This window comes from Linderina pennispora (assembly GCF_002104995.1).
Source record: "Linderina pennispora strain ATCC 12442 chromosome Unknown DL89scaffold_4, whole genome shotgun sequence".
Classification (NCBI taxonomy): domain Eukaryota; kingdom Fungi; phylum Kickxellomycota; class Kickxellomycetes; order Kickxellales; family Kickxellaceae; genus Linderina; species Linderina pennispora.
In genome coordinates, this window is record NW_024468252.1 from 856,759 (window position 1) to 881,564 (window position 24,806).

The following is a 24,806-nucleotide window of genomic DNA, read 5'->3' on the forward strand; positions in this document are numbered from 1 at the left end:
GTGCGGCAACATCAATTTATTTAAAAACATCTGAGGACTGAGTTTGGTTAGGCGGAAGTGGTCGGCAAGCGGCGCATGGCCCTAGCCAGGCCGCCTTGGGTAATGTTGAAGATCCCTTCTTTCACCAGGGCTTCAACAATCACTTGTTGCTGGGCCACGGTGCAGATGCTCGAAAAGATGTTGACCTCGGAGCAAACGTTTCCATACTTCATTTTGCGAAGCTTGAAGATGCTGTTGCAGTCGACGAAGCCGGCGACCTCATTCCTTTCTTTGATGATCGTGCCAATTGCAGCAGCACGCCTGAATGCAGCACGAGCCTTTTTCGTAAAGCCGTCCCAGTTATCAACAAAATTGGCCTCATTGGACAAAAAGTACCTGAGCAGAGGAGGTGAATGTGAAAGCAAAAACGTGTGCTTGGCAGTGTTGTCCGCATGAGGGTCCTTCAAGCCTGAAGCAATAAACTCATTGATGTAGCCATCCGGGCTGTGGGCAAACTTGACTAGGTCGAAATCTACACTAGGCTGGATACTGTTCACGGTGTTCACAGCTGGCACGTTCGTGTGCGGTAAAGCACACAGGGCAGCTTGGACCTGTGACTCATCCTTCTCAACCGGATACTCACCGTTCAAAACCGACGTGTACAGGGCGATAGCCTCGTCGAGGTATGGAACAATTTTCTCAGTCAGTGCAGCTACTGAGGCAATAGCCAAATGATGCTGAGATATCTGCTCCTGCATGCGGTTGATGTTCTCCGGCGTTAGCGGCGTTACCACTTGCTCTGAAATGAGCTTACTGATTAGCTCCCCTTGTGCGAGACCCAGCTCGGTCTTGCAGGCACCGTCGAATGTGGCTCTTATTTCTTGCAGGAGCTCAAGGAAGCGGTTGGCGTGGCCAGAATTGACAGGCGCAACCAGGGCTGGCGGCTGAGGAGGGCTGACATGGACAATGTCGTCGATATCATTGGCAATGTCGAGAAGGTCATCGACATGAAGAGGGGAGGGGGAGGGGAATACATCTAGGGAAAACACCACCATTTTCAATGACGAGTACCTGCACAAAAAGAACGAGTAGACGGTGGGAGGAAAGTTTGCTGTTTGTGCTGAACGCTGAGAAATGAAGGGCTGGTCTTCGGGCGAGACGGCTTTCGCTATTTATAGTCTTCGCACGGCGTTTAGATGAAGCGGCCCAGGTGCAGGAGAGGCTGGCGAACATGCCTTACCGGCGATGCAAAAATAATTGCCGTGCCAGAAAAATGGTGCCTTACACAAGCTGCATCCTTCTGTGGAGGCTGAGCAAAAGCCCCACGCACCGAACACCAGCACTATTTGTGCCGGGCTGATTTGGGTTGATACGACCAGTTGTGATTGCATTCAGCTGCCGTCGGCAGTCGCAGTGTCATTGGGACTAACATGATGTGCATGTATAGGATCCCTGGAAACGATGCTGGTCAGGCATATATCCTAGGTGCAAGAATTAAGCCAGCACTTGCGGTGGTAATGGGGTGATTCTCTGGTGAAGAGCTAGCAACCGACTGCAAGCACTACACCTACAGTAATCGAGGCAGAGCATATGTGCAGCTATGGAGCCACTGGCAGACATGCTGACTTTTTCGAGCACTGCACTGGAGCAGGCTGTTCACCACTGCTGCACTGCACAACAACATGATGGCTATATATGTACGCCTGAGCCCATTTACCAAGGCCACACAGTCAATGGTACGGGGTATTATCCAGTTGCAGAGCAAGCACAGGCCACTGGAAAATGTGATCCGAATCGTTATTGATGTGCACAGCCTGTGGGAATACCGCATGAATCTTGGCATTTACAGCATGCCGCGTGCGTATCAGTAGTATCTGTTTAATTCGCTTTCGCACATGTGCTGCACAAATTCACAAGATATCCTCACGCACCCTTTGGTTGAGAGGACGTCGCTTCAGTTTGGCTACACAGAGGCAGGAGAGTTCCCTGATGGTCTCAGCAAAGCACCCGCTTGAACTCTCCCCTCCCCTCGCATTAAGAAATGGCAGGCATCATTGATTCTTTCTGGCTTGTCTTTTGCAGGTGCAAACTCGAAGAGCAGCTCGTTCAAGGAGGCAATCACCTGCCGGGAGCTGTGGTCCTTGGGCTGGGCCATGGGGCATCTATGCATGTCTGCCTATGGGCTTGACATCGATGGATGAAGGCTGTCCTCCATCTTGAATGCACGTTGGGTTCAGATGGTTGGTGTAACAGCCAGGTGGCTGATTGGCCGCGAGATCTCCGAGACGCGCTATGCAGGCTTAATGGGTGGGGCCATACAGATCACGCTTTGGGCTTGGCTTCTCAAAATAGACCACCGCCGCTGCCTGATGACTATCCCAGTCTATTTTCCCCCAAAGAGTTTCACTCCTCTCTCTTCCTCTGCTGTAGAACTCCAATATTTCCCCCCTTTAACCCCCTCCTCCACACCGCCGAAGGCCTTGTCCTTCTTCCCCTCACTCTTCTTTCGTATTGCACCTTTTATTACACACTTCCACACGCCTTTTTTACATACAGACGATACAACATGGACGAGTACGTGCCGTTTGCGTCAACCTCCCTGGTTGCAATGGCCACTGGAATGCCAGCACTTCCCACTGAGACATACGCGTCGGTCGAGGGCACAGGCATGGGCATGGCGTCAGACTCGCTGCTGGCGTCGATTCTGATGATTTTTGTGTCTGAAATTGGCGACAAGACATTCCTTATTGCGGCAATTCTGGCAATGAGCAATCCGCGGTTGACGGTGTTTTTGGCGGCCTGCTCGGCGCTCTGGCTGATGTCAGTGCTGTCGGCGTTCCTGGGCCACACGGTGGTGACGTTTGTGCCCATGTCGTGGGTGTCGCTGATGGCTGCCGTCATGTTCTTGGTGTTCGGCGTCAAGCTGCTGCGCGAGGCGGGCGAGATGGACGGCAGCGAGATCCACAAGGAGATGGAGGAGGTTGAGGCCGAGCTCAACGAGAAGGACACCAAGGCGTCGCAGATGGCCATGGAGGCCGGTGAGTCCGGCAGCGAGAAGAAGGCTGACGATTCGTTCAACGTCAATGTTTCGGGCGACGAGGACGACCAGGAAAAGACCTCTGGCGTGCTCGAGTCGCTCAAGAACCTGCTGAGCCTGCTGCTGTCGCCGCTGTTTGTCGAGACGTTTGTGCTGGTATTCTTGGCCGAGTGGGGAGACCGGTCGCAGCTGGCGACGATTGCGCTCGGCGCGGCCAAGAACGTGTATGCGGTGAGCATTGGCACGATTCTGGGCCACACGTGCTGCACGGGGCTGGCTGTGGTCGGTGGGCAGCTGCTGGCGTCGCGGATATCGGTCAAGAAGATCACGTATGCTGGAGGCGTCCTGTTCATCATCTTTGCTGGCCTCTATGGCTACGAGGCGTATCACCCCGACAGCGCCATTGCCATGTAGACGAGCCCTGCATCCAACAAAACGTTTTTATGTTCAAAAAATGTCCATTCAACACTACTTTGGGCAGTAGAATGCGGTGTGCTTTTCGACCTCGCGCTTCAGGTCGCCAAGACTCAGTGCTTGGCAGCCGATCTTGTCACGCAGCGCAAACTTGCAGCTCTTGTAGATGAGGCTCCACAGCGTGGCAAAGTCCTTATGCGCGCGGAAGATCTGGCGCTCCTTCAGTGCAGCAATGATGAGCTGCTTGGCCGTGCTCTTGTTCTGCTCTTCGACGTCCTTGTCGGGCTTCGCCTCGGTAGCTGTCGCTGGTGGCGGGCTTGTCTGCGGCTCGCTGACGCCCTGGGCAAACTGCTCGATATCGGCCAGCGTCATGCGTGGTTTGCGGCGAGTGGTGGTGCTGGGCTGGCGCTTCACGGCGCGGCTCTTTGCCTGCGCAAGTTTCTGCTGCTCGCGCATATGCTGCTGCTGCGCATGCCATATAAGGAACTTGCGCTCGCTGGCCAGACTCGGCAGCTCACTGTCAGAGATCGCTGTGTCGGCCGGAATTGCGGACGGCGCAGCGCTCAGCATGTGCAGGGTTAGCTGGCCGTTTTCCAGATACACAATTCCGTAGGGGCTGGCCGGCGGCTGCCTCTGGGCATCGAGCTGGTCGCTGCTGCGTGTGCCCTCGGTGCGCACATATACCGCAGCATCCGGCACCGGGCCGTGAGAGATAAGCATGGAGACCAGGCCGTTGATGTATCGCTGCGACGCCTGGTCGGATGCTGTGAGGAAGAGATGGAAGTGCACGCTGCTCAGGAGCATTGGCGGGATCGAGGATATGGCAACAGGCGACAGTAGCCGGAGCGAGTGTGCGGTGGGCCAGAGTGGCCTGGACAGGCGCTTTGAGGAGCAGTTGACCAGGGACGCAGTCACACTCGTCTCGCCGGGTCCGTGGTCGAGCGTGCCTTGCCATACAAGCTGCTGCTGCTGTCTGTGTACTGCCGAAAATGCCATGGAATGCTTGGAGTTACTTGGAACGCGGATATTAGAGATTTTTTGTTGGGAGCATCAGCGGCAAAAAGACTCTGGAGATAGTTTTCGAGCTTACCAAGGAACTTTTATGGCGCTGGAAGGGTAGAAAAGGCAGGGGTGGCATGTGCTTGAGAAGAATCCCCTAGCTCTCTTTCGCTTCCTTTTCGCTTTATCTGACTTTTCAAACTTTTTTTTCTTATCGAAACTGAATTTCCAAATGAACTCGCTCCCACATAGGCTCGCTGGGCTCCGTGCTCTCCAGGGACTCCGCTCCACAGCCGGCTCGTCCGAGGTCGCCGTCCTGTCCAGCCGCAGACACCAAAGCTCATTCTCATCGTCGTCGGCCGAGGTCGCACAGGACGAGACCGCCCAGCCTGCCACGCAACCAACGCCCGAGCGGCTCCAGCAGCAGCTCAAGACACGCACCAGGAACGGTGTCCCGGCCCGAATGCTTATCCTCGGAGCACCGGTAAGTTGTTTTCCGTTTGCTTTATCCATGTGACTGTCTTTTGCATTGCCCATGCATGCTCACGCCCCCTTTTCCACCGGATCCAAAAACAGGCTAATCTAGCGAATCATTTTTAGGGAGCCGGCAAGGGCACACAGTCGGGGCGGATTCGCGGGTTCTACGACATTGCGACGATATCGAGCGGCGATGTGTTGCGGCGCAATATCGCCGAGCAGACAGCAGCGGGCATGAAGGCCAAGGAGGCCGTGGCTCGCGGCGAACTTGTCTCTGACGCCATTATCGTCGAGCTGATCCGCAGCGAACTGACCACGGTCAGCGCCAACTGGATGCTGGACGGCTTCCCGCGCAACATCACCCAGGCACAGGCGCTTGACCACATGCTGACAGAGACTGATCAGCCGCTCAACTCGGTTATCAACCTGGCGGTGCCCGAGGATGTCATTCTTCAGCGCATCGTCGAGCGGTATGTGCACGTGCCGTCGGGCAGAGTGTACAATCTGACGTATAACCCGCCCAAGGTTCCGGGCCGCGACGATGTCACCGGCGAGCCGCTGGAGCACCGCCCCGACGATAACCCAGAGTCATTCAAGCGCAGGCTTGACCAGTACCACCAGCTGACTGAGCCGCTGCTGGAGTACTATGACAAGCGCGGAATTCTGTCGACATTTGCGGGTGCGACGTCTGATGTCATTTTCCCACAGATCAGGGCGTTCCTGGACGAGCGCTTCGAGTGAAGCGAGAACTCCCTCTGAATGCCATGCAGCAGACGTCTCCAACTTTGTTATCTGCGAGTTCATTTTGAAATTCCATACATCTTATCCAGAAACACACCTCTGAATGTCCGTCGGATGTGCTGTGAGCAGGGGCCGGGCTAAACGGCGATTGCTGCTGACCATACGGCAAAAGCATGGTAGTCTATATCGACAGCGATGCTGGCGTGAATCAACACATGTATGTATCGTTTAATGGAGGCGAAAGCAGTCAAAGGAGAGTGGTGGGAGGTGAAATAACGTAAAGAAATCGAGACATCTCACATAGAGATGTGCATGATCAGTCGTGTTCGACAGCCGTAGACTCGCCCTCGGTCCAGCGCGAGTCCGAGCTATTCTCTTTTGGGATAAACAGCCCGTAGTCCTCGTCGCCGTCGTGCAGGATGGTCATGGACGCGAATTTCTCAAACGGATCAGCGCCCTTCTTGGATGGGTCCGATAGCCACAGGTTCTCGCGCTCAATGTCCAGCGACGTGGACTCGCGCCCGCGCCCGCGCTTGTGCGAATCCTGCGACGGCTCGTATGTCAGTGCAAACTGCAACAGCTGCTGCTTCTGCGGGTCAGGCCAGCGGCAGAATCGGCGGCGTGCGGTTGCGCAACAGCGCCCAGCTCAGCGACTTGAACCACGGGTGCTGCTTGACGTCTGCCGCGCCTGCGCGCGATCCAAGCCGCTTCTTGTCGTTCTTTGTCAGCAGCCGCCGCACCAGCGCCTTGCACGGTGCTGAGACTGCCTGGTGCGTGGGCGGCTGCAGGAATATCACGTCCGACTTCAAAATGTTGCTGAATGTTGCGTTGCGGTTGGAGCCCTTGAACGGCGTGCTGCCATACAGCATTTCGAATATCAGAATGCCTAATGTCCACCAGTCGACCGCGCTCGAGTGTCCAACGCCCTTGATCACCTCGGGCGCAATGTACTCTTCTGTGCCGACAAACGAGTTCGTACGCAATCCGGCTGTGCACGATCGCGTGTCTATCGACGGCAGGCTGAAGAAGAACGACGAGTTTTTGAGCACGTTCGGGGTGCCTGGCGGGTCCGACTGCTTCGACAGGTCAAAGTCCGTCAGCATGATGTGGCCCGTCTCATGCAGTAGAATATCTAGATTGCGTCAACAAGTTAGAGAATGGATACGGCGAGCAAAACACACCGGGCAAACGCAGTACTGGCTACGTCAAGGCAAGGCTTCCAGACACTTACTCTCTGGCTTGAGGTCTCTGTAGATGAATCCGGAGAGATGCAGGTATTCGAGAGCTACAAAGCAGAGTGCGAAAAAAAATTAGCCACACTGCCAGCTCAATGAGGGAGGGAGCAGAGCACAACAAAATAGCAGCGGACTGACGACATGCGAGGTTCCGACAAAGGGGAAACAGCACGCCTGAACAATACCGACTTTCCCAATATTACCCTCATGGTTGGAGATACATTACCACATGTTACCTCGGCCGCGTAGAATTTGGCGTCCTCCTCGGGCAGACACTTTCCGGGCCGCGACTGCAGGACACGGAAGAACTCGCCGCCTATGCAGTAGTCCATGCAAAAGTACAGGCGCTCGTCGCTCTGGAACGAGTGGTACAGCGTCACAATGAAGGGGAAGTTGGCCGTGGCCAGTATCTCCTGCTCGGCCAGCACGCGCTTAATTTTGTTGCGCTTGACCATCTCGGCCTTGGACAGCACCTTCATTGCGTACAGCTTGCCCGTCTCCTTCTGCCGCACCAGGTACACCTTGCCGACGTCGCCCTTGCCCAGCAGCTTGATCTTGGTGAAGCTCTTGGGTCCCACCGAGATCTTTTGCACCTTCATCGAGTTGCTCGAGTATGTCCGCCGGATCGCTGCCTGCGCCCTGACCGCGTCAGTGGCCGGCTGCCGCTGGCCGATGACGGGCGCCGTGTGTGTCGTGAACTGGCTGCGAACGCTGCCCGGGCTCTCCATGCTGTCCCCGTACGCGGCCCGGTCTCCGTGCAGACTACGCATGCTGCTGTTGTTGCTGATGCTTATCGTGAAATTGTTTGCAGTCTTTGTTGTCAGCATGTTGCCAGCCACCGAGCTCGCCTTCTTCAGCTGATGGTGTTGTTGTTGCTGTTGTTGTTGTTGTGGGCCAGCGGACGACTTTGGTAGGCCGATTGGTGCCAGCGACGTTGCCGACGTGGATGCCGGTGTCGACTTGGATGTGCTGAGGTATGCCGGGACGTTGCTGGTGCTGCTGCCAAACCCGCTGGTGTGTGCCTTGACGGGCATGGTAACTGTGCCGTGGTCGACCATATCCACTTTGTTACGGGCAGGAAAACAGGGCGCGAGATATGTAAAACCGGACTGCTGAGAGCAGAAAGTAGAGAAAAAAAAGTATGGCGGGGATGGAGAAGAGAAAGAAAAGACGAGCCTTTTTCCACTCAAATATGGAACAGAGCTGCTATGTTTCAAAGGACCGTGTGTGTTGGTCCTGAACAGTGATTGATGCTGCCGGTATCCGCGCTGTTGTTGTTTGGCTCCGTTTTGTCTGAACCGAAAGTGAAGCCCCAGAACAAGACACCGCTCCTTCACGTATATATGGGTGAGTCGGACGGCTGATATAGTACTGAGAGAATGAGCAGAGAGGGGGCGAAAGGGGAAGGGAGGGAGAGACCACAGAGAATGGCTGGTGGGTATTTTTGTAGAGAAAGAACAGGAACAAAAAGCTGCGTTAGAGAAAAAAGAGGCAGGAGGGGTTAAAGAGCAGGCGAGAAGGCGATGCTCACAGCACACAGGCCTCAAAGAGCTGCCTTTCGTTCCCATCGACTCTAATTGGGCAGCAGCGACACCACTCGAGCACCCTGCCCCCAAATCACCCCATGAGCGGCCTTGTGTCTCAGTTACTCGGGTGCAGAGACGCATGGGATCTCGCAATTGATGCACGCTCGGCGCCACAGACCGTCGTCCAGGAGGGCGCGAGGCTTGAGGCCCGTCTGCCGCTCTGCGTCATGTACGTGTTTATTGCCTGCCAGAATCGACGTTCCAGCACACAGCATTGTCCGGCCCGTCTGTCTCCGCGCTGCTTTTGGGCGGGCTCAAGTGCGCTGGCGAGCCATACTCGCACACAATCGGAGGCTGGTGCTAATTGCGGGCCTTATTGGCCCACGGGAAACGCGCCCAGCCCAGGAACTCTCTGAAGCTTTAATTCCCTCTCTTCGCAAAAGTATCCTGTTGCCCGCTCCCAATCATGTACTTTGGCCGATCGCAGATTCACACGCCGATTCCAGCCGCCCCTGAGTCGCTGGGCAGGCTCGTCGACAGCATCTTTGGTTCGCGCAGCACATCCGCCGCCGAGTCGCGTCGCGACAGCCCGCGCGCTACTGCCAGCCGCGCTTCAGAGACGGCGCCAGAGTAAGTCGCCCAGCTGCTGTGGCACTGTTTTGTTCCCCCCCATTGGTTGGGCCACAATGGGGAGGCGACATGGGATTGAGACGTTATTTGCCGCTGCTCCGTTGTGCATTTGCTAATGAACCCGAGAGGCGCTTTATATCGCCATTGGGATATTGTAGGCGCATTCCAGACCAGCTGGTGCCGGCGGTGCAAAGGTAGGCTGGTGGCTATTGTCAGCGCCTGCGGGATTACGCTTCAGTCCTTGCCTGCAAAGGAGGGCGATCACCGCGCTCCTGCTTCCACACACGCATGGATTCCAGCCATTGGCCCCTCCGCACACTGCTAAAGAAATCAGCTGCAAAGCGGTTAAAAATAGGTTCGAGGCGAGGTGGACCACCACCCAACGGCGACACAACCAGACCATGCACAAGTGCCAGGCAAGTTGTGTTGCTGCAGGACCGTCTGATGGGCGTGGAGGCTCGCAGGCCGTGCAGAGCGAGTGCTGATTCATGCAACCGTATGTAGGAAATCGACCAGCAGATCCGCCGTGTCATTGATGCTGCGCAGCGACACGGGGATGCTGCGCGCCGGGCCACAGCCGAGCTCGAGCTATTGGCCGACACGCAGGGCCAGCTCAGGGCTGTCGAGACTGCGGCGCGCGAGCTGCAGCCGGCCATTGCCGCCATGGAGGAGGTGTACACGGCGCTGGCCAACTCGAGCACAGCGTGGGTTGATGACCTGGCGCGCCAAGAGTCCGAGTACAAGCAGTCGCGCCACGAGCACTACGCCCAGCTGCAGCAGCAGATGGACCGCCAGTATGCGGAGCTGAGCCAGGAGACCGCTCAGCGGCGGGCTGCCGATGCATCGCTCGGGTTCCAGCGCGATCTCGAGCGCTTCCAGAAGTCGCGCCCGCCAACGCCAAGGCTCGGCAGACAGGGTCAGCATTCTTCATTTCCACAGCCCTCCCTTGGCACAAACACAACCACTCTCAGAGCAAGGGAGGGCCAATTCTTGGTATCCTACGGTTACGCATGTTTACTAAGCACTGAGGACTTCCCACTTGTAGCAGGCAGCCGCCCAGACCTCGGCAGCGTTGCGCTAGCGACAGACTGGGATGCGGACTCGCAGGGATTCTTCAGCGACGATGAGATCGACAGCAGCGCCTCGGCAGCTGCCACACCAAGACCGAAAATGCTGGGAAATGCTGTCGCAGAGCGCAAGGCGCCAGCACCACATAGCAGCAGCGCCAGCAGCAGCACCAGCAGCAGGCAAGGTAAGCATTTCTAGAGATTGCAATAACAACTCCATCGGGTTGGGAAATTATCCCAGAGATCCAGCGCAGACTCTTGGCGCACAGCTCAAAGATCAATCGCCTTTGTCCACTGTAGCCGGAAACCGACGCTCCCGCATTTGTCATAATCGGGGACGAGGACTTCCCCTGAAGCGGCGCTCGGGCGTGCGTGCCCAACCAGCCAATTTAGCCAGAAAACACGTGAGCCAATTTCAGCCCACCAGCCAGCCAAGCATTGCCAAGAGTCAGGTCTTGGCACTGGCAATTATTTTTATGCACTCTTTCCGCAAGGCTAGCAGGCGCGGAGAGCAGCAAGGCACACGCCCACCTCTCTTTTTCTCTGCCCCACTTTTTCCAGACATATTTTTCCACTTATAAATACTCTCAAAGTAAACCACCCACGGCTTCTGGGAGAATACAGCGTTTTTCCCTATTGGCCTTTATTCCTCTCTACAACATCAACAACAACCTCCATCTTTATCTCCCGTGTTCAGCAACAGCATATATAGCAACATACACACGATGAGCGACGACGGCATGCTTTATTGCAAGTGGGAGAGGCTGCACCATCACCGCCTTCCACGACCCCGAGACGCTTTACGCGCACATCACCAACGACCACGTCGGCCGCAAGTCCACCGGCAACCTGTGCCTCGAGTGCAAGTGGGAGGGCTGCCATGTCAAGCGCACCAAGCGCGACCACATCACGTCGCACATCCGCGTGCACGTGCCGCTCAAGCCCTTCAAGTGCCCGCTGTGCCCAAAGTCCTTCAAGCGTCCGCAGGACCTGAAGAAGCACGAAAAGACACACTCGGAGGGCCTGCACGCCGACGAAGACCACGCCGCAGATGTACGGCATGGACTACCAGTACTTTGCCAGCCAGATGCACACCCCGGCCCAGACCAACTCGTCGCCGACCGTTGGCTCCCTGAGCCCTGCCGACGGCCAGGTGCCCATTGACCTGATCGGCCACAGCGGAGGTAAGCAGAGCAGCCCCCTGCCAGCCTATCTGCGATAGCCACGGCGCTATTTTTAGCCGATTTCCAAAGCAACACCGCGCATCACAACGACATCACTTACTAAACATGAACGTCACTTTTGTGTTTGTAGCACACTTCCGCCGCAACTCGCCGTACACGCCCACAAACGTCTCGCCGCTCCACGGATACGTGCCGCACATCCCCGACACGCAGTACTACCCGAACAGCATGGCCCATGGCAAGCGCGGAATCGAGGCGATCGAGCAGTTCCAGCAGACGGTCAAAAAGTGCCGCACCGATGAGACTAGTCAAGGTTTGGATTGTCTTGCACATGCTGTTGGTCTACGAGAAAAGCATGGCTGCCCTGCTGCCCTGCCTCCTGCTAACAATGCCAATTTTGCTGATGCCGACGCTGCTACCAGCGCCAGCAGCGCCCTGTACCCCACTTCTACTCCACCATCCCCCCATGTGCTGCCTCCCATCTCTCCCAAATCGCACTCGCACTCCCCCCAACTCCCCTCGCTCTCTGAGTACCGCATTACGCAAAAGAACCTTGCTGCTGTTGCTGCTGTTGCTGCTGTATCATCCCCTCTGCAAATCACCACCACAACAACACACACCACCCCACAGTCGCCATTCCCTCTGGCTGCCAGCGAGCCGGCAAAGACCTGCTCGCTGCCATCGCTCAGCCAGTCGTTGTCCTCGCTCGACACGCCCCCGGCCCTGTCTGCTGCCAGCAGCTGGAGCTCGGAGGCGTCGATGGGCGCGCTGTTCCCGCCGCTCCCGCGGCACTCGACAGCCCGGTCCTCGACTTTCTCGGCCAAATACAGCCTGTCCTCGGCCAGGACCCGCTGAGCCACGGCGGCTACTATGCGCGCAAGTCGTCGCTTAGTCTGTCCCCGCTGTCTCGCTCTCTGGCGCATTACCATACCCCGATCTCCGACCCGCTTGGATCGTTCGCGACCAGCGACTACGGGATCTGACACTCTGCTCTCCAGCTAAAGTGGGTGGTTTACACTTAAGCTTATTTCTGCATTTCCCCCTCGCTTCGTTTCTTATTTCTCACTTCATTTCTTATTTCTCATTCCCTTTCTGCGTTGGCCTCCCCCTCTCGTGCTCTGTGGTTGTGTAGAAGTGGTCTCCCCTCTCCCCTCTATCCTCTATTTCTCTTCCCTCTCGCGTTGTAGCAATATCAGCAGCAGCAGCAGCAGCAGGCAGTTGGCGGCCCTGTTTTTGGGATTCCCAAAAGCACTTTTCTCTGTAGTGCCATTTAGCGGCTATGTGTATTGCAACTCCATTCCGATTCTTATCTCCTGCATCTGTCACTTGTGCCTCCCCCTTCTCGCATATCCCATGTTACTCGACTTATTCCCTCTATTTCCCCACGTCCTTACACACGTCTCTACCTGTTCCATATAGCTCTTCAGTTTCCAATAGCATCATCTGTTTTTGCTCTCAGCTTTGCACACTGTTTCTCACCTGGGGAGGGAAGGGCAGCTATTGTCACTGCAGCGACTCTTGGCACATACACACTCGTCACCAGACAACCAGTGAGTAGAAGGGAGCTTCTTGGCGAAGGTCTTGGCATTTCGTAATTATTGACCGGCATGCGGCAGCAGATATACGAGGCAGGCATTGGCTCGGCGGCAGCCATGCTTTTTTTTTTTTTGTTTGAACTCGTCTGGCCAACACTCCACTGCATATTGGCTCATATCTGCGATGCACGCATACTAACCCGCCTTGTCCTCCAACTGCTCTTCATGTATAGGTCAGGACCAGCTGTACTCGTTCCTGCAGCAGTACGACGCCAACAACCTGAACTTTAGCGAGCTGCCGGCCTCGCTGCAGTCGGCCACTGAGATCAAGCAGCTCAACGAGGGCCTGCTGCAGCTGCTGCCCGACCTGACCGAGGTCGGCGGGCGCTCGATGTTCATCGACCAGCTGATCAAGCAGCTCGACAGCTCGAACCCGAGCGGCCTCTACGACATGTTCTCGCTGGGCAACAATCTGCAGGCCGGCCCGAGCCCCGATCCACTGCTGTCGTCAGCGTCGTCGGGCGGCATGTACGCCGGTTTGAGCGCGCCAGGCGCGATGCCCGCCACCATGGCCGCATCCACCGGCTTTGCCTTCGATCTGACTGCCAGCCCCGAGGGCAGCGCCGGGTTGAGCACGGCCCTGCCTCTGGGCCAGCCAGGTCATGGTCGACGGCAGCGGCAACGTCGTGCCGCTGCCCAACCCGACGCTCAACGACCTGGCGCTGGGCGCGGTCAACCCGGCCGTCTCGAGCGCCGGCTCGGCGCTGTCTGATGGCAGCACTGGGTCCATCAGCGTGGTGCCTGACTCGGTGACCACAGCGCGCCCGATTGCGCGCCCCCGCGGCTACTCCAACGCCCAGGTAGCGCCGCACCCGCAGAACACGTCGCTGTACTCGCAGCTGTACACGCCGGCTCAGCTGCAGCAGGCGCAGCAGAAGGCCATTGCCGACAGCCTGATGAGCACCAACCCGTACCTGCAGCGCCAGCGCGCCGCCGTGCCGCAGGCCCAGGTCGTCGACCCGGCCATGCAGCAGGCGCACCTGAACACGCTGATGGCGTACCGCGCCATGGGCCTGCAGTGCAAGGCGCCGGAGGACGAGGATGCAGGAGGACGAGGATGCGGGCAAGGAGGTTTCGCTCGATGAGTGGCTCGACGCCGAGAAGCTGACCGACCTCGAGATCGCCGGCACCTCCGACAAGACTGCGGCGCCGACCAGCAGCAGCCAGGCCATGGATGTTCCTGCCGACACCCGTGGCTACGCCCGCTGCTGCTGCCGTCGCTGCCTCGGAGGTCGACGAGCCTGAGCTCGAGGACACCGAGGAGAGCGAGCGCAGCTTTATTGCCAAGAACGCCGATGTCAAGACATCAATCCTGGTGCAAAAGTCGTACGCCAAGCGGTCTGTCGCTGTCGGCAACACCTCGGACGAGCCCGTGTCGTACCTGCGCCAGCGCGCTGGCATGGTTGCCGACCAGCCGAGGGAGGCTGTGCAGCAGCAGTCGGCGCCTGCCATGGACCGCCGCCAGCTGCTCGATGTTGCCGCCAAGCTGCTGACCCGGATCAACACGCTGTATCTGCAGAAGCTCAAGGAGGAGAGCAGCAATGCAGCTGTGCATGACCACGACGCCAGCGCCGGCGAGGAGGGATGACGACCTGGCAGAGCTGGAGAACGAGCTCAGCGCCATGGGCCTGGACGATGCCCCCGAGAAGGAGGAGGTGGTCAGCAGCCAGCAGCAGATCATGGACCGTCTGGCCAAGCTGAGCCTGGCGCCGTCGCAGGTCAATGCTTGAGCAAGCGAACTAAAAATGGACCATGCCACCATCCTGCTTGCTTGTCCCCTCTCAACATCCGTCAACACATTTTAAACTGTTCTCCCCTTCTATTTCACTCATTCATCATGTTCTATATATTTGTTGTTGCCTCCTACATGCATCACCAGGTGCTGATGTGCTACATACAATGTCGTATGCTATGCCATTAATAACTATTGCTAAACTTGGAGAGAAAGGGATGCTAGCTCGTCGGCGGCCTTGGTTACCTCGTCAATGTCCATCGCCTTGAGCATCATTGCCTTTGCATCCATCTTCAGGTGCGGGCCGCAGTTCAACATGGTATCCCACAGAAGCTTGACATCCTCAACCGACTGATCCAGCTCGCGGGTCCACTCGCTCAGCAGAACAGCCGGACTGCCAGTGTCTTTCAATGCCTTCTTGCACCGGCGGATCTGGCGCAGCAGGATGCTTGTCACAATCACCATGCTGATGAACGAGCTGGACTCGTACCGGTCGACCGGGATATCGCTGTTGCTCCGCAGCGATCCAGCCAGAGAATGTGCCGACCAGACGCACACCTTCCATGACTCGGGCTCGGTATCGTCAGCAACCAGTCCCTGTCCCCACACCCCACCAAATGCTGCCTTGAAGGCCTGTCGGAGCGCATGCTCCTTTGGATCGGCCATACCATCCTGATCGGCCAGTAGCTCGGGCGGACGGTCAAACTCGGTGAAGAACGAGCGGCGGTTGGCTGAGTGCAGGATGATTATGGCCGAATATATGTTGCACTGTAGGGCCAGACAGCGCAGCCGCAGGGCATGCTGGGCGTAGTCTGCATCGCCAAACCTTGCAGCTGGGTCGCCGAACCTGCAATGGTCCTCGTGCAGCGACTCGGGTTTCTTGACGCGGTCGAGCAGGGACCGCAGTTTCTGGTCGCAGATCTGGAACTCGGCATACTCGGAGACGACCTCAACATTGCGGCTTACTGCAATCACCAGATGCTCGGAGCCTGGCGTTGGGCTCAGGAAGTCGACAGCTGGGAATGGCCGCTCCGCCAGGTCTTCCTCTGGGTCGATCTTGGCAGCCTTGGCATTGTACAGGAACCTGGCGATCCGGCTGTCAACCGCAATCAGTTCACAGAGCAGCGCAAACGAGTGCGATATTGCTCCAGTGACAGCCGTCGGGTCGGTAGGCTGGGTGCTGGTGCTGGTGCTGCTGCTCTGCGACTCGACAGATTTCTCCCTGCGCCGCTCAATTCGTGCCGATGGGGACAGCGGGAAGTCGACGTCTATCCACTCCGAGTCGGCACACGGCGACCGCACATACATCACCGACTCAGGAATCATGGCTGGGCGGCCCTGGAAAAACGAACCGATTGAAGTCGCCGTGGATGATACACCAGAAGGTCCTGCGCTTTGTCTCTGCATCGACCCACTCGTCCCAGGTCTTCGCCTTCTTGGTTTTGTACAGGTCGATCTCGTGCCATCCCAGTTTGATAATGGTGCCAATTGCCACCGACATCAGCGCCGAGAACGACGTTGCTCGCTCATGGCGCATCTCGGTAATGTAGAGAAAGAACACGGCATGAATCACATCGATTGTCGGGGTCTCGATGGCAAATAGGATGCGTGCCTTGACGTTATCGATAAGCTGCTGCGCGTCAATGTGGTTGTAGGCACCTGACTTGATATACGGAGCTGACAGGGCTTTGATGATGTCGATGAGGAGCGGATTGACGTCGCCAGCAACAACTCGTCGGATAAATGTGGACGGATGGAAAACGGGCAAAAATGCGTAGATGTAATCAAAGAACGCCAGCAGTGCCTCTCGTGTGTCGGCGTCCACCTTGTCCGAGAAAAAGTCCTCGACCAGGGATCCAATCGGCGGTGGAGCGACGATTCCTTCCGACAGGCTGCTGCACTCAGACGCAGGTGTGTTTGGTTCGGCAACGACAGTCTTGCCCGGCGACAGCGCTTCAGAGCCAACTGACTTTTCTGGGCTGCTGTCGCGCACGCTGTTTGGCTTGCTAGTGTCAGGGGCCAAGAGGTTCGACAGATCTGCGGCAGAGGGCTTGTGCTTGATTGTCTTCTTCACTGGCTGCGCGGCGGCTGATATCTGGGCGTGGGTCCTGGGCTTTGGTCCACGCCGCTTCATTTTCCGCCATTGGCACCGGATGTCCCTCTTTGTGCAGCTGTTGCAGGGGTTGCCACCCTCACACTTTATACGCTTCGAGTGGCACCAATCGCATGCCTGGGTCCGCCTCTGCTTACGCACCAGCCCTGCTGAATCGGCGCTCGTCCTGGGGTGGCTGGTTGGGGATGTTTGCGGGGCACCCGTCTTTTGCATAAACAGATAGGGCATGGCATATCCCGGTATCATGTCACTAGCGTAGGGGTGGTGTCGGTAGTCTGCTGCTAGCGTCTCGAGCTCAACCCGCACTGCACCGGTCGGATGCAGCAGGTTGTCTGCCAGATGAGCCCTGGGCGGATGCTGATGCTGATTCTGGTTCTGGATTTGGTTCTGGCTCTGGTGCTGTAGCATGGGCGACTGCCTGAACTCTGCCACTTTATCCGCACTATTCGCGCGGCGGCGGGGTATCGATTCATTCATGTCAATAGTTGGTGGTGGTGGTAGTGGTGGTGGTGGAGAGTATTGCTCAAAGTGGGAGTGGAAAATTTTGCGTGTGAAAGAGGAGAAAAGGGGGAGTGCGGGGAGAAGATATACGCCCGGACTGATGCATGCCGGTTTGAAGAAGCTAAAAAAAAAAAAAGCGTACTATGCGGAATCATACACATCGTGGTGGCGTCAGCCATGCGTGCCTGAACTTTTCAAGAACATTAGCAACTGGCTGCTATTTATAAGAGTGAAAATTCGAAAATCAGCGTGTGCCGGTGGACCTCCGTTGTGGTGGTCGCTTTTGCAATATCCATTGATAGCAGCATGTCGGTCATGTCGGTTGTCGTCCATATCAGGTTGAAGCCCTGTAGTTTCCTCCACAGCACCCGTGTTTCCTCAACGCACCGCTCTAGCTCCTCCTGCCACTCTTCCAGAGACATTTGGGAGTCCCTGCCGGTCCCAAGTGCAGTCTTGCATATGTTTATCTGTCGCAACAGCACGCTCGATACAATAAACAGGCACTGTGCGGACGCATATGTGATGCGGGTGTGCGGAAGATCGCTGTTGCGCTCGATGAATCGCGCAAGCTTGTGTGCATATTCGACACACACCTTCCATGACTCGGGCTCAATGTCGTTAGCCAGCAGGCTCTGGCTCCAGGTTGCACCGAACCGCTTCTTGAGCAGCAGACGCTTTCTCAAGTCATCAGGGCTCATGCTCTCGGGCTGCATTTCGGGCGGGCAATCGAACTCGGCGAAGAATGACTGGTCGGTTCGACGAGTGCAGCAGGATGAGCACGGCGCAGACAAAGCACTGCAGTACCAAGTACCGAACACGCACCGGGAACTGGCCATACATGGTGTTCCGGAGGCAGCCTTCTTCTGACGCCCTGTCCATGAACTGCTCTGGTGGACTGGACCTGCGTATAGAACGTGCACAGGCGGTCCGAGTACTTCTGAAACTCTGGGTACTCCGAGATGAGCCGTGCTTTGCGGCGGATCGGGTAAGCCAGTATTCCCTTGCTGGGCAGCTTTTCCAGAAAGTTGGCTGCTGGGAACGGCCGCTCTGAAAGCCCGTACTTGTCTCGGTCGTATACCCCTGTCTTGGCATCCCAGAGGAAGCGGACGATGCGACAGTTGTTTGGAGCCCAGCTCGATGATCTTGGCGTAGGAATGTGACATGGCACCGCTGACAACGGTGCGGGTCTCTGTCAGCAGGCTTGGGGACGATGGTGGCTCGACACCAAGTCTGTAGGTTCTGTATCCTCTGCTGGCTGCCTACATTTGGGCGTGTAGTCTGCAAAGTCGATATCGTTCCACTCAGTGTCCATGCACGGCGCACGCACGAATATGACGGACTCTGGAATACTCGTTGAATGCCCGCCATCAGTAATGGACACCAGGTTGTCGAACTGGAAGACAGCCCAAAACACACGGCGCTTGGTTTCCATCTCGACCCACTCGGCCCATGTCTCTGGCTTTTTGGTCTTGTACAGGTCAATCTCATTCCACTTGAGCTGGATGATGAGCCCAATGGTCGCGTTCAGCAGCGCTGCAAGCGAATAATGGCGCTCCCTGAATATTTCAAGCAGCGACATAACCACCATGGCCTGCATGACTTCGAGCGACGGCTCCTCATCCATGCACAGCAAGATGCGGGATTTGACGCTTGTCACCAGCTTCTCGGTGTCGATGGTGTAGCCCGACATGTTGTATGAACTCAGTGCTTTGATGGCGTCGATGAAGCAGAGGGTTGGCCGTGTGGTTGACCACGCTACGGATGAGAGTGGATGGATGAAAGATGGGTAGCTTGGCATAGTGTATGTCAAAGAATGTGATAATTGCTTCGCGGGTCTCTGCACAGACCTTGTCGGAGTAGAACTGGTCCAGTAGATCGCCGACAGATGATACCTCAAAGCTCAGCGTGCTAGCATGTGCACTGGTAGTCTCGGGCAACTCCAAAGCACTCCTGGGTGTTGCTCTCGGGGCTGCTGGCAGACTCTTGTTTTGGCGAGAGGTGGGTTACGATTGCCACGCGATGGTCGCTGAGCAGCAGATTGGAGATGTCGGCTGCCGACGGGGCCTTCTTTTCAGCAGACTGGCTGGGAACGACGACCCCCGGCTTGCCCTTCCTCGGCTTAGGACCACGCCGCTTCATCTTTCGCCACTCGCATCGAACATCCTGGGTAATGCAGTTGTTGCACGGCACTCCCGCCCTCGCAGCGCGCGCGCTTGGCATGGCAAAAGTTGCATGCTTGTGTGCGTCGCTGCCGTCGAGGCGCCTTTCCGTGCTGCCACTGCACAATTGTCGGTGACTTGTCAGAAACAGCCTGCAGCGAGCTGGCCGACGTGGCTGGGACTTTGGCTAGACTTGATATCGATTACGCTGCCACTGTGTGCTGCTTCTGGGGGGTACGGCTGGAACCTGTTGTCTGGCTGTGCAGTGGCTGTCCGTGGGATTTGCGTGCGCGCACCAGAATACAAATCACCCGACGGAGGCTCCGAAGAGTGGCCAGCTCCAGAGATGGATAGCTGGGCAAATGTCGACCGATCATGATCTGCCTGAAGAAACGGCGGCGTGCTATTGTTTTGGCCGGCGGAAGCTAGCTGAGGGCTTGATGGTGTCGTTTGTAGAGACGGGAAACGCACTGAAGCCGCCGCTATTCAGAGTCCTGTCGGTGGTAGGCGTGGTGCATGGGTGAGGGCATGGCTGGCATCGGCACGGCTGGCATCGGCATGGCCGTCTGCCTGCTATATCTGGCCTGGTGGGAGTCCTGTGGGCTGGCCTATTCGATTGTCCATGTATGAGAAAATGAAACGGCAAAGGTGATGTCGTGTGGCAGCAGCCTAGCAAACGGTAAAGAAAAGACTGTAAAGAAAAAGCAGAGAAGAAAGAATTGCCAGGCGAAAGTCGCTCGGTGGTCCCAAGAAACCTGCGAGCTCCAAACCTTCACATGCAGCAGAGATCGTTGCAAATGGCAATGTTGAATTCTACTCAAAAGACCGCTGGAAAGCCTCACCGATCCGCACAGATCGCATGGAGTGTCCCCTGGTTTAGCCACCAGAATTCCCGGGTTCTTTTCCACACCAATGCCGAGCAAAGTTCTAGCGGCACCATTAAAGGCTCGGCGTTTGTTAGATCGGACGACAAGTGCAGTGGTCCAGCATATGCTAGGGAACACTGTACCACTGGAAATCTTGGCGAACTCGCTTTTAGGCCAATGACATTGGTGACCAGCTTTGGCTACGGTGCGTGTGGGGTTGAATGTTGACGCTAAAATTTAAAACACATCCGATTTTATTCCGACCTTTTTGGGCTTGGCTTACTCAAGGACAACGGTGGCACCCAGAGCCTCCAGCGCCTTCTTGATCTTCTCGGCCTCCTCCTTGGGAGCCAGGTCCTTGACGACCTTGGGCACGCTCTCGACAAACTTCTTGGCAGCAACCAGGTTCATATCAGGGATCAGGTTCTTAATCTCGCGGATGACCTTGGCCTTCTGGGCCGCGTCGATCTTCTCCAGCTTGATCTTGAACTCAGTCTTCTCAGCAGCCTTCTCCTCGGCGGCAGGGGCAGCAGCGGCAGCAGGGGCAGCACCACCAGGGGCAGCAGCGACCTGGATCGCCTCAGTGATGTTGAACTTGCTCTTGAGCGCGTCAACCAGCTGCGAGGTCTCAAGCAGAGTCAGCTCGGCGACCTTGTCGACAATGGCGGAGATCTTGGGGCTGATCTCGGCCGGAGCACCGGAGCCCTCGGGTGTGGCAATCGGCTCAGCAGCCCGCCGAACGGCGCTGATGTGCACGAGTCTGCGGCTGGCCATGGGGCGAGCAATGGAACGGACCAACGAAGCGCGGAACATTTTTCTAGTTCGACTACAGCAAGGATCAGGGATCTGGTTAGCTAGGGGCCTGTCGACATGTGCAGGAGTGCGCAGGCCGTCTCATGTTGTGGTGTGCGTAGGGCGCTCCGCATTGGCGTGATTCGGAGTCAAATGTCGGCTGCTGGGACTGAATTCGATTATGCAAGCGCAATTCTACCCCCAGTGCTGGCTCTTATCGCCTCTCCTACGGCGCAGTTCCGTGCCGCATTCCTCCTTACCTAGCGTTCTGATGTAAATTGAGAAAAAGGAGAGACGGTGGGAGAGGCGTGTGCCGAATTGAGACTGGAGCAAAGTAGAAAAGAGGTTCTTAGTCTAAGCAATGGCGCCAGGGCATAGATCGCAGACTCAATATTTTTCAACAAAAAAATGATAACAGGTGCAGCTAGACTCGGCTCGGCTCGGTGCTCAGGAAAACTTGTAGCTCTCTGGCAGCGTGCTGGTGCGCCGGTGCCCGCGGTCCTCTCGATCATCGCAGTCCAAGGCCGGTGCCAGAGTTGAGGACGGGGTCACGGACTTGCTCATCGGGTACTGCTGCTCTTGCGGCTGGATCAGAAACACGGTCGAGTGCCGCGGCTGGCTCGGCGATGTCAGATGCTTGGTGTACAGCATGACGGGCTTGAGCTCGCGGAACAGCTCGAGCGCGTGCTGCGACGACGGGTCGGCATTGTTCTGCGAGCGCTCGTTTACTTTGCTCTCGAACTTGTCCATGCTGGTTTCGAGGCAGAGCAAAAAGTCAAGGCTGACCATGCTGTTGTCCACCGCCTCGCCGCCCTCGGATGCCCGTGGCGTGTTTGGCGATAGCGACGGGTCGATAGATGAGGGGTGGTAGCCGGGGATGTCAATGGTCGATCTGATCGGTGGCGGGCTGCTGGTAGGGATTAGAGTTGGCGACCTTGTCCGGGCCAGCTTTGGTATTGCCGCAGTTGCATGCATGAGCTCCGGCGGAATGGCTGGCACCGGCGGAATCACCTCGTGGCTGCCTGCGTTGGGACGATGTAGCGAGACCTTGCTCTTGCGGCGCTCCTCGTTGGTCGCAACCTTGGCGCCGACCGATGCTGCCTGGAATTGCGAGGCCAGCTCGTCCATGGTAAAAGAATCGCTGTCGCTGCACTCGTCATCAGACATGTGTCCGTCGCCGTCGTGCAGGGCAGTGATGGATGCACCTGAAATCGACGAAATAGAGTGCAGGTACCTGCGCAGTTTTCGGCCGGTATTCGCGGATCAGGCCGTTCATGGGGGACAAGCACGGCTCCTTGGACCCAAACGACATGCCATTGCACAGCACCGCCATGACCTTGGCACATAGCAAGAGACCGCGGCGGTGGGCCGGCGACAGCTCGATATCGATATCATATGTGTCGGGCGCAGTCAGGATCGGGATGAAGAAGCGCACAAACAGGAGCATGCTGATGACGGTCTCTACTGGCGAGAAGTAGGAGCCGCTGAAGCGCTTGCTCAAGTGCTTCTTTGCGCGCTTTGCTTTCTTTGACTTTATATCCTGTGCCTTGGTCTTTGTGTTCATTGGGAATGTTGTGTCCAGCCTGTTGAGCTCTGCAAAGGACGATGTGACCAGATCCTGGATGCTCTTGCGCGTGTCTATCTCGGTCCTTTCGGCTGGAGATTCGGTGAAGATGCTGCTGCACCGTTTGGAGCTTGCTGCGCTTTCCCGACTACTCTCGTCTGTCAGTGCCAGGCCAAGCACAGCCTTCTCAAACATCTCGTACTTGTCCGACACGCTCTTTGGCTCCTCCAGCCGCTCCTCGAGAGCCGCGCTAATGTCTGACATGATATCTGTCTGCACTGTCGATTTCAAGGTCGGTCTCCCACTCGCGCAAGCTCCAGCATAGGGCTGCAGCTGCATCTTCATCTTCCCCGGAGAGTCGGGGCTGGCAGGCTTCAGCACATAGGAATTGAGCATCGAATCGTGCCTGGCGGCTGTCGCTACGGGTGGGTCCCACTGCGACTCGATTTCGTGGCGAATAAAGGCACACATTCGCCGCATCTCGGGGGGTGCATACTTGACAGCGACAAACACAGCATCCAGCACAGATCGACACACGGTATACAGGTTGAATGCATTGCAGTCGAGCGTGTCGGTGGTGGTGCCGGGGGGCAGGCGGAGCAGGTCGAGCTCGCAGCTTCTCCACATAGGGAGAGATTGCCTTCATAACCGGCTGCATGATCGACACAAGGTATGCCCTGCAAGTCTGCTGAAGATAGCACACAACCAGCATCGTGGCCAGGTTGTTGTCGCGCAGCAGGTTGCGCGGGATTCCGTGTAGCAGCCGCATAGTCGTGGATATAGTCTGCAAAGGCATCTGTGATACATGCCTCCACATGGTGCTGCGATTGCGGGTTGTCTCGGAGAAACGAGATCAGGTGGCTGGCAGTCGAGGCTGCCCGATCACCTGATATATCGAGCCGGCATATTGTTTTGGCCAGGGCAAAGTTGTGCTCGAGCAGCAGCACAGTGGACCGCTTCTGGATGTAGCTGGTCTCGAACTCGATGACGCCAGACTAAAATAGATTGGTTGTGCGAAGTTATTAATAGCATTCTTGGAGAAAATTGATGCAATTCATAAGACAATGGCCACCACGATTCATTGATTGACAAAATGGACCAGCAAGAGCAAAAGCAGCGGTTCCAATAGCGCTGCCAATAAACAAAGTGACGAAAAAGGCTCCAAGCACGGTCCCGCCGATTGTTGTCTAAAGACCACCTCTTTCATGTGGGGATTGCACAGCGAGATGGGTTGCAGCGCCATCTGTCAACAATTGCTCCTCCCCTCCCCATGGGCGCAGGCGTCACGCCTTGGCCCTTCACCTGTCCCTACCTAGCCCACACATACAAATTCGGAAGCCAGGACACTAATTATCAGGGCAGGCAATCCCCACAGAAGCATGTGCATCCAGCTTGCATGCACCTCCTTGTGGCAAGAAGGGCAAAACACAGAGCGCCTGGCACTGGGTGAATGCACTGGAGCCCGGCCCGGTTTTAGAAACCAAACAAAAACAAACCCACTTACCCTTTCTACGCGCTCGACTTTTGCGCGTGTCGGCGTGATGTCTGTGTTCAGCACCCGCGAGTTGCGGTGCTTGAAGAGCCGGCTGAACCGGCCGGCGGCCTACATGCACGAAGCACAAAATGGGTCATTGGTCTCACCTGCCATTGTCGTACAACGCAGACCACCCAGCCCATGGTCTGTATTGCGAGGTCGTGCCCGTTCATTGAATGCGAATCAAAATCGATGGCTGGGGGCGTTCTGTGTTCTGTTTTCAGTTACATACCGTCGCGTTCTGGGCGTTTGGTGGCCGGGCTCGTGGGATTGGTGTTGTGGTTCCACGCATGCTGAAAGGCAGTACTCCAAGAATAGCATCTGCTGTCGGCATCACAAGTCGACGTGGGCGTGTGCGCGGGCGTGTGGCGTGGAGGACGCTGAAAGCAAGAAATTAGTTCAAATAAAAGTGCCGGCGGTGCGAAAGAAGCAAGAAGCCGGAACGGAAAACGAATGATGCAGAGGGGGATTAAATAGACCGCTGGGAAAGATCTCAGGCGATGCAATGCGTATGTGGGCGAGTGTGATATGCAAGAGTCCTGCTCTACAGCAACAAAAAATGGCAACGAGGATAAAAATGAAAGGGAGGCGAATTTCAGAAAACGGAAAATAAAGAGAAGACAAAAAGACCACCAAGAGCGAAGACACTAGCGATCAGGTA

General features: G+C 56.6%; 13 protein-coding genes across 13 annotated transcripts; 5 read left to right on the forward strand and 8 right to left on the reverse strand.

The window, feature by feature from the left end:
• Positions 1–38: 38 nt before the first annotated feature.
• Positions 39–764, reverse strand: DL89DRAFT_266465 (uncharacterized protein). Its single transcript, XM_040887086.1, has one exon. It carries the CDS (start codon positions 735–737, stop codon positions 48–50), a length of 690 nt encoding a protein of 229 aa, XP_040744958.1. The 5' UTR covers positions 738–764; the 3' UTR covers positions 39–47.
• A 1,889-nt stretch (positions 765–2,653) lies between these two features.
• Positions 2,654–3,430, forward strand: DL89DRAFT_221791 (UPF0016-domain-containing protein; the record flags this gene model as incomplete). The annotated part of the gene is made up of 2 exons (XM_040884540.1): positions 2,654–3,058; positions 3,095–3,430. The coding sequence occupies 2 exons, from the start codon at positions 2,654–2,656 to the stop codon at positions 3,428–3,430; spliced, it is 741 nt and encodes a 246-aa protein (XP_040744959.1).
• Positions 3,431–3,484: 54 nt separating this feature from the next.
• On the reverse strand, positions 3,485–4,426 carry DL89DRAFT_256463 (uncharacterized protein; the record flags this gene model as incomplete). The annotated part of the gene is made up of 1 exon (XM_040885446.1): positions 3,485–4,426. The coding sequence occupies one exon, from the start codon at positions 4,424–4,426 to the stop codon at positions 3,485–3,487; it is 942 nt and encodes a 313-aa protein (XP_040744960.1).
• A 466-nt stretch (positions 4,427–4,892) lies between these two features.
• Positions 4,893–5,647, forward strand: DL89DRAFT_274520 (mitochondrial adenylate kinase, catalyzes the reversible synthesis of GTP and AMP from GDP and ADP; the record flags this gene model as incomplete). Its single annotated transcript, XM_040889197.1, has 2 exons — positions 4,893–4,913; positions 5,030–5,647. The coding sequence occupies 2 exons, from the start codon at positions 4,893–4,895 to the stop codon at positions 5,645–5,647; spliced, it is 639 nt and encodes a 212-aa protein (XP_040744961.1).
• A 596-nt stretch (positions 5,648–6,243) lies between these two features.
• DL89DRAFT_221787 (Pkinase-domain-containing protein) lies at positions 6,244–7,610 on the reverse strand (the record flags this gene model as incomplete). The annotated part of the gene is made up of 3 exons (XM_040884537.1): positions 6,244–6,779; positions 6,879–6,932; positions 7,109–7,610. 3 exons carry the CDS (start codon positions 7,608–7,610, stop codon positions 6,244–6,246), a joined length of 1,092 nt encoding a protein of 363 aa, XP_040744962.1.
• A 1,229-nt stretch (positions 7,611–8,839) lies between these two features.
• DL89DRAFT_266471 (uncharacterized protein) lies at positions 8,840–9,196 on the forward strand. Its single transcript, XM_040887087.1, has one exon. It carries the CDS (start codon positions 8,875–8,877, stop codon positions 9,040–9,042), a length of 168 nt encoding a protein of 55 aa, XP_040744963.1. The 5' UTR covers positions 8,840–8,874; the 3' UTR covers positions 9,043–9,196.
• A 1,701-nt stretch (positions 9,197–10,897) lies between these two features.
• DL89DRAFT_214173 (uncharacterized protein) lies at positions 10,898–11,119 on the forward strand (the record flags this gene model as incomplete). Its single annotated transcript, XM_040884262.1, has 1 exon — positions 10,898–11,119. A coding segment is annotated over one exon (222 nt), but the record flags the coding sequence as incomplete, so codon positions are not given.
• A 300-nt stretch (positions 11,120–11,419) lies between these two features.
• DL89DRAFT_125951 (uncharacterized protein) lies at positions 11,420–14,486 on the reverse strand. The gene is made up of 4 exons (XM_040883269.1): positions 14,094–14,486; positions 13,963–14,025; positions 13,056–13,242; positions 11,420–11,602 (listed from the first exon to the last, which is right to left on the reverse strand). The coding sequence occupies exons 1-4, from the start codon at positions 14,334–14,336 to the stop codon at positions 11,598–11,600; spliced, it is 498 nt and encodes a 165-aa protein (XP_040744965.1). The 5' UTR covers positions 14,337–14,486; the 3' UTR covers positions 11,420–11,597.
• A 1,126-nt stretch (positions 14,487–15,612) lies between these two features.
• DL89DRAFT_125644 (uncharacterized protein) lies at positions 15,613–17,562 on the reverse strand. The gene has a single exon (XM_040883267.1). It carries the CDS (start codon positions 17,204–17,206, stop codon positions 15,932–15,934), a length of 1,275 nt encoding a protein of 424 aa, XP_040744966.1. The 5' UTR covers positions 17,207–17,562; the 3' UTR covers positions 15,613–15,931.
• Positions 17,382–19,503, reverse strand: DL89DRAFT_266475 (uncharacterized protein; the record flags this gene model as incomplete). Its single annotated transcript, XM_040887088.1, is given in 8 exon segments — positions 17,382–17,444; positions 17,494–17,976; positions 18,011–18,112; positions 18,132–18,363; positions 18,392–18,430; positions 18,454–18,937; positions 18,990–19,177; positions 19,212–19,503. The coding sequence occupies 8 exon segments, from the start codon at positions 19,367–19,369 to the stop codon at positions 17,382–17,384; spliced, it is 1,749 nt and encodes a 582-aa protein (XP_040744967.1). The 5' UTR covers positions 19,370–19,503.
• A 714-nt stretch (positions 19,504–20,217) lies between these two features.
• Positions 20,218–21,373, reverse strand: DL89DRAFT_266476 (ClpS-like protein). Its single transcript, XM_040887089.1, has one exon. The coding sequence runs from the start codon at positions 21,066–21,068 to the stop codon at positions 20,535–20,537; it is 534 nt and encodes a 177-aa protein (XP_040744968.1). The 5' UTR covers positions 21,069–21,373; the 3' UTR covers positions 20,218–20,534.
• Positions 21,374–22,062: 689 nt separating this feature from the next.
• On the reverse strand, positions 22,063–23,647 carry DL89DRAFT_125517 (uncharacterized protein). The gene has a single exon (XM_040883266.1). It carries the CDS (start codon positions 23,236–23,238, stop codon positions 22,207–22,209), a length of 1,032 nt encoding a protein of 343 aa, XP_040744969.1. The 5' UTR covers positions 23,239–23,647; the 3' UTR covers positions 22,063–22,206.
• Positions 23,648–23,688: 41 nt separating this feature from the next.
• Positions 23,689–24,801, forward strand: DL89DRAFT_126517 (uncharacterized protein). Its single transcript, XM_040883271.1, has one exon. The coding sequence runs from the start codon at positions 23,991–23,993 to the stop codon at positions 24,600–24,602; it is 612 nt and encodes a 203-aa protein (XP_040744970.1). The 5' UTR covers positions 23,689–23,990; the 3' UTR covers positions 24,603–24,801.
• The last annotated feature ends 5 nt before the right edge of the window (positions 24,802–24,806 follow it).

Excerpts from the sequence above, each read along its gene's own strand:
- DL89DRAFT_125951 (XM_040883269.1), bottom strand. The coding sequence starts at position 14,336 with ATGGCAGGCGCCGACTGCTGCTGCACAGCCTCCCTCGGCTGGTCGGCA. Across the intron at positions 14,026-14,093 it reads CCGAGGCAGCGACGGCAGCA|TCTTGTCGGAGGTGCCGGCG; the intron begins GCAGCGGGCGTA and ends TCGGCGCCGCAG. Across the intron at positions 13,243-13,962 it reads GGCGTCGAGCCACTCATCGA|CTGCTTGATCAGCTGGTCGA; the intron begins GCGAAACCTCCT and ends CGAGCTGTCGAG.
- DL89DRAFT_125644 (XM_040883267.1), bottom strand. The coding sequence starts at position 17,206 with ATGAATGAATCGATACCCCGCCGCCGCGCGAATAGTGCGGATAAAGTG.
- DL89DRAFT_125517 (XM_040883266.1), bottom strand. The coding sequence starts at position 23,238 with ATGTGGAGAAGCTGCGAGCTCGACCTGCTCCGCCTGCCCCCCGGCACC.
- DL89DRAFT_266471 (XM_040887087.1), top strand. The coding sequence starts at position 8,875 with ATGTACTTTGGCCGATCGCAGATTCACACGCCGATTCCAGCCGCCCCT.
- DL89DRAFT_266465 (XM_040887086.1), bottom strand. The coding sequence starts at position 737 with ATGCAGGAGCAGATATCTCAGCATCATTTGGCTATTGCCTCAGTAGCT.
- DL89DRAFT_126517 (XM_040883271.1), top strand. The coding sequence starts at position 23,991 with ATGTGCATCCAGCTTGCATGCACCTCCTTGTGGCAAGAAGGGCAAAAC.
- DL89DRAFT_266476 (XM_040887089.1), bottom strand. The coding sequence starts at position 21,068 with ATGTTCCGCGCTTCGTTGGTCCGTTCCATTGCTCGCCCCATGGCCAGC.